Raw genomic sequence first — 5,264 nt, 5'->3', positions numbered from 1 at the left:
CTCCCTCCCTCTCATCTCTCTCCTCTCTCGCTCTCTCCTTTTCCTCCTCTCTCCTCTCCCTCTCTCCTGCCTTCCTCTCTCTCTCCCTTTTCTCCCTCTCTCTCTCTCTCTCTCTCCTTCCCTCCCTCGCGCTCTCTCTTCTCTCTCTCTCTCCCTTCCCCTCGTCTCCCCTCCCCGTCTCTCGCCTCTTCCCCCACACACTCTCTCTTCTCTGCTCGTCTGACAAAACCGTGCAATGATTCTATGCAGTGCTCAGTAACCCCTTCATGGAGCACCATACCAGTCAACCTGCGTACAGCGCACTTGATTCAGTGTGCGTTTAAGTGAGACCAGTGCTATCAAATCATTAAATATTATGTTAAGTTCATGTTGGGACATTATTAAGCCCTGTTCACTCCAAGGCTCCTGAGCGATGTAAGAAGAAAAAAAGTCTTGTTATGGACATTATTACTTTAAACATCATACTGTATGACGTGCGTTTCCCTTCCAATACCACTTTCTAAATATATATGTTAAAACAAATGCTTCTCTTGTAAGTCCTCTCTCTCAATTTTCAATCCAAATTGAAGGCTTTTATTGCCAATTTGAAACAATTAACAAGCCAAAGCAAGTGAATAGATACCACATTAAAACAAATAAACCATACACTCACGAAATGCCAAAAATAAAGCACACTGCGAAATATGCTCTCTCTCCTTCGGTTCTCTCTCTACCTCTCTCTCTCTATCCCTACTCTCTCTCTCATCTCTCTCTCTCTCTCTCTCTCTTCCTCTCTCCCCCTCTTCTCTCTCTCTCTGTCTCTCTCTCTCCTCTCTCTCTCTCTCTCTCTCTCTCTCTCTCTCTCTCTCTCTCTCTCTCTCTCTACTCTTCGCTCTACCACACAGGCACACGACTAATAAGGTCCTGCATAAACCGCACTAAACCCACGAAGCGACAACCGCAGACGAGATTAAAAGCAACGATCCAACTGCAAGCGAGCACGCAGCGGCGAAAGTCGCCCAGCTGAAAAGCGAACGAAGCGAAAACAGGTCACAGGCAACTCACTCTCTACCTCTCTCTCTCTCACCCCTCTCTCTCTCTCTCTCTCTCATCTACCCTCCTCTTCTCTTCTCACCCTCTCTCTCTTACCTCTCATCAATTTCAATTCAAGTCAATTACAATTGACTTTATTGACATGGCCAACGTTATTATACTTACATTGTCAAAGATACCATATCGAAAAAATCAAATAAAATATATATTATATATATACACAAAATATAATATATTTATATAATAAAATACATGGTGGATTAACAGCAATAATAATAGTAGTAGTGGACAGGGATTACATTAATAAAACAGCTTACAACAACAATATTAAATTCAGAACAACAATACATTAAAGCAAACAGAGATAAGCCCATCACCACCAGTGTCAACATGACTGAGAGACACATGACCCTGCGTACGAAGACAAAACAAAACCTAAGCTAAATGGGAAAATATTATCAACATTACTTTGCATTTTCACTGCGCCTCAGGCTAGTGGCAGAGGACGACATATTTGGCTGGACAAAACTGCACATTTGCTTTTCACCCAATAAATATTTGAATTTTCTTCATCTTTTATAGTTTTAACAAATTCTTGTATTAATTATAAATTTTGGGAAAGAAATATGCTCTTAGTCTGACGTATTGCTCACAGTGTATTATAAACACTCTGTCTACCTCTCCCCTGGAGCAGAGTGAGCACAGCCTGTCCTCCCGGGCAAGCCAGTTTTATGTCTGTGACGAACGTTCTATACCAGACTCGCCTCACCTGAGTCTGTACCTAGTCAATGTTTTTCCTCATTTCTATCAGTCAAGTGGTCAGATAGTCTGCACCACCGTACTGTCTGTTTAGAGCCAATAGCATTGTAAGTTTTACTTTGATTTTTGTGTGTCTTTTCCAATCAGTTATAATTTTCTTTTTTTTTGTGATGATGGTTGCCAGATTTCTGAGGCTGTCCCGATCTCTAGGGGTTGTTGGGTTGGTGAACTGAGCCTCAAACCAGCTGCTGAGGGGACTCTTCTCTGGTTCATCTCTGACATTGTAAGCGGTGGATGAAGTATTTAGGCGTCACTTGTTTTTAGATGGCTGTAAAGTTGAGCTCTTTTTCTATTCGAATGAGGGAATTGGCCCAATTCTGCCCTACATTGCTTATTTGGAGTTTTTCTTTGTACTTCAAACAGTTGCAAAACTCTGCATGCAATACTTCAATTGAGTTCTGTCCCATTAGTAAATCATATAGACAAGCACCCCATACGTCATGCCAACTATAGAGCAAATTTCTATAACTGATTGAAAAATTTTGAGCAGATTCTAATTGGAATTTCAATTTTGATGTCCTTTAATGCGCATAGAATGCTCTTCTTGCTTTGTCTCTAGCTCATTCCAACCATGTGAAAGCTTACCTGTGTTCGATATTTAGTCCAAATGTGTAGTTGTTTGTTCTAATAAACTGGTCCAAATAGAATTTATATCTGTCATCCTTATTTCCGACCTTTTGGAATATATTATATTTGGTTTTTTAGGTAACGGTCAAGCCCAATTACAGAACCTTGAAGATGATCTATTGCTGTAACCCCTCTTGTAGTGAGACAGCAGCACCAGGTCCATCTGCGTACAGCCAGTACACTTGATTTCAGTGTTGGTTAGGTGATACCCAGGCTGCCATTCTTCTAATGTTTTGCCAATTATTAATGTAGATGTTAATAAGTGACTATTGGCAGCCCGTGTTCACTCCCCGAACCCCTGAAGAAAATCTGTTGCTTTTTGCCAATTTTAACCCACATTTGTTTTAGTGTCTTGATTATAAAATCATATGTTTATCCCTCAATACCACTTTCATATTAGTTATAAAAAAGACCTTCGTGCCAAAATTGAATTCAAATGCTTTCTTAAATCTACCAAAACACGAGTAGATTTCCTTGTTTTGTTAACTTGTTTATCAATTAAGAGTGTGAGGACCGGGGGGGGGGGGGGGGGGGTGTAAATGTGTCTGTTTCGAAAAAAAATTAGATCCAAATCTGGCTTCTGCTCAGACGTTGTTGTTCGTCAAGAAATATGTATCTGCTATTTATAATACTGCAGAGAATTTTCCCCAAGTTGCTGTTACGCCATATTCCTCTGTAATTTATTTGTTCAAATTGTCTCCATTTTTATAGATTGTGTATCAATCCTGGTTCCAAAATCGGGAAAAATTACCTCGCAGTTGAGGATAATGTCTACCCCTACACTCCCTCTCCCAGAGGTACCGTCTAACCACTACCCCTACACTCCCTCTCTCAGAGGTACCGTCTAACCACTACCCCTACTCTCCCTCTCCCAGAGGTACCGTCTAACCCCTACACTCCCTCTCCCAGAGGTACCGTCTAACCCCTACACTCCCTCTCCCAGAGGTACTGCTGCTAAGGACCCAGAGGATTCACTGTTGGCTCAATGGGTTATTGAGAAATTGACTGATGTATTGATCAAGATGTTTTTGAACTAAAGAGAGCACGTCTCATCATAGAATTCCTGTGTGTAGCAACCTTGAGTATTTCAACTCTCTCTCAAAGGCTGTGTCTTAACAGTAATTGTGATTTCCCTCTCTATCCTTTCTCTCATTCTTTCTTTCTTTCTTTCTTTTTCTCTCTCTCTCTCTCGTCTCAGCTACTCGTGCCCGGAGGTTTTCCTCAGGTGGAGAGGAGGATGGGTGGAATCAAAGTCTTAACAGAGTCAGTATAACACAATAAATGCTATTCAAAATACTWTTCATTTGTATTTGTGACTGAGAGAGTGTGGACCAATGAAAAGGAAACATTGATTAGCCATCTTTGCAATATTAAATGTACTAATAATAARTTATTTATCTGAATGTTTTATTTCTTTAAAGATTAAAAATGCGGAAAAATTCAGTAAATACCATTACTCAACATTGCTTATTTGTTGTTTTGGCAAGATATGGCTGTAAATATTTAATGAATGTTGTCTACAGGGCAAAACAGTCTTCAGCCCCAGACATTATTCATGTTGTTCTGCTCAAGTCATATGCTCATGTGTTCTCTTTCTTTGTCTCTTTTACCTCTCTCCTTTTCCTCTCTCGCTCCCTTTCTCCTTTCACTTCTCTCTCTCGCTCCCTTTCTCCTTTCACTTCTCTCTCTCTCGCTCCCTTTCTCCTTTCACTTCTCTCTCTCTCTATTTCTCTCTCTACTCTCTTCCCCCTCCCTCTCTATTTCTCTCTCTACTCTCTTTCCTTCCCTCCCTCTTTCTCTCTCTCTCTCTCCTTCTCTTCCCTAGCTCCAAGGTGGTATAGGCCGTATGATTCTGAAGGAGGAGATGAAAGCCAGGTCGGGTTCCTATGACAATGACCCGTGGAGCAGCGCACGGAACTCCCGCACCAACTCCCGCACCAACTCCCGCACCAACTCCCGTAGCAACTCCCGCAGTGGCAGCAAAGAGGCCCTGCACAATGTGGGCTACAGCAACACTGTCAACGGATGTAAGACATCCCACCGCAATCCACTTACAGCCCTGAGACAGATTTAGTCCCGGTGCTAAACACCAGTCCATCCTTTTATCAACACTGACACGAGTATTGAGGCGTGATGGATCCTCTCACTGTTAACAATAGTATTTATTAGGATCTCCAGTCAGCTGCTGCCGAGGCAACGGCTCCTCTTCCTAGGATCCAAACAGGAAACAACACAACAGATACAATACATAATATAGATKAATATACAGCACTGCATTTACATTACAATTGAGCCGTTCAGCAGACGCTGCTATCCAGAGAGATCCACAGCTACTTGAGTAAAAGTATAAAAGTATTTGGTTTTAAATATACTTAAGTATCAAAAGTAAATGTAATTGCAAAAATAAGTATTAAAAGTATAAAGTATAAATTGTTTCAAATTCCTTATATTAAGCAAACCAGACGGCACTATTTTCTTGTTTTTTTAAATTTATTTTCTGATAGCCGGGGGCAAGCTCCAACACATATTTACAAACGAAGCATGTGTTTAGTGAGTCCGCTAGATCTGAGGCAGTAGGGATAACCATGGATGTTCTGTTGAAATGTGTGTGAATTAGACAATTGTCCTGTCCTGTTAAGCATTCAAAATGTAACGAGTACTTTTGGGTGTCAGGGAAAATGTATGGAGTAAAAAGTACATTTATTTTCTTTAGGAATGTAGTGAAATAAAAGTAAAAGTTGTCAAAAATATAAATAGTATAGTAAAAGTACAGATACTCTCCTCCT

At 40.8% G+C, this 5,264-nt stretch overlaps 1 protein-coding gene across 1 annotated transcript; it reads left to right on the top strand.

Annotated features, from left to right (window-relative positions):
- The first annotated feature begins 3,286 nt into the window (after window positions 1–3,286).
- LOC111950044 (actin-binding LIM protein 3-like) lies at window positions 3,287–4,793 on the top strand. The gene is made up of 3 exons (XM_070434270.1): window positions 3,287–3,315; window positions 3,677–3,741; window positions 4,304–4,793. The coding sequence occupies exon 3, from the start codon at window positions 4,325–4,327 to the stop codon at window positions 4,550–4,552; it is 228 nt and encodes a 75-aa protein (XP_070290371.1). The 5' UTR covers window positions 3,287–3,315; window positions 3,677–3,741; window positions 4,304–4,324; the 3' UTR covers window positions 4,553–4,793.
- Window positions 4,794–5,264: the final 471 nt, after the last annotated feature.

This window comes from Salvelinus sp. IW2-2015, linkage group LG23 (genome assembly GCF_002910315.2).
Source record: "Salvelinus sp. IW2-2015 linkage group LG23, ASM291031v2, whole genome shotgun sequence".
NCBI classification, from domain to species: Eukaryota; Metazoa; Chordata; class Actinopteri; order Salmoniformes; family Salmonidae; genus Salvelinus; species Salvelinus sp. IW2-2015.
This window is presented reverse-complemented; position numbering and strand designations above follow the sequence as displayed.

Excerpts from the sequence above, each read along its gene's own strand:
- LOC111950044 (XM_070434270.1), top strand. The coding sequence starts at position 4,325 with ATGATTCTGAAGGAGGAGATGAAAGCCAGGTCGGGTTCCTATGACAAT.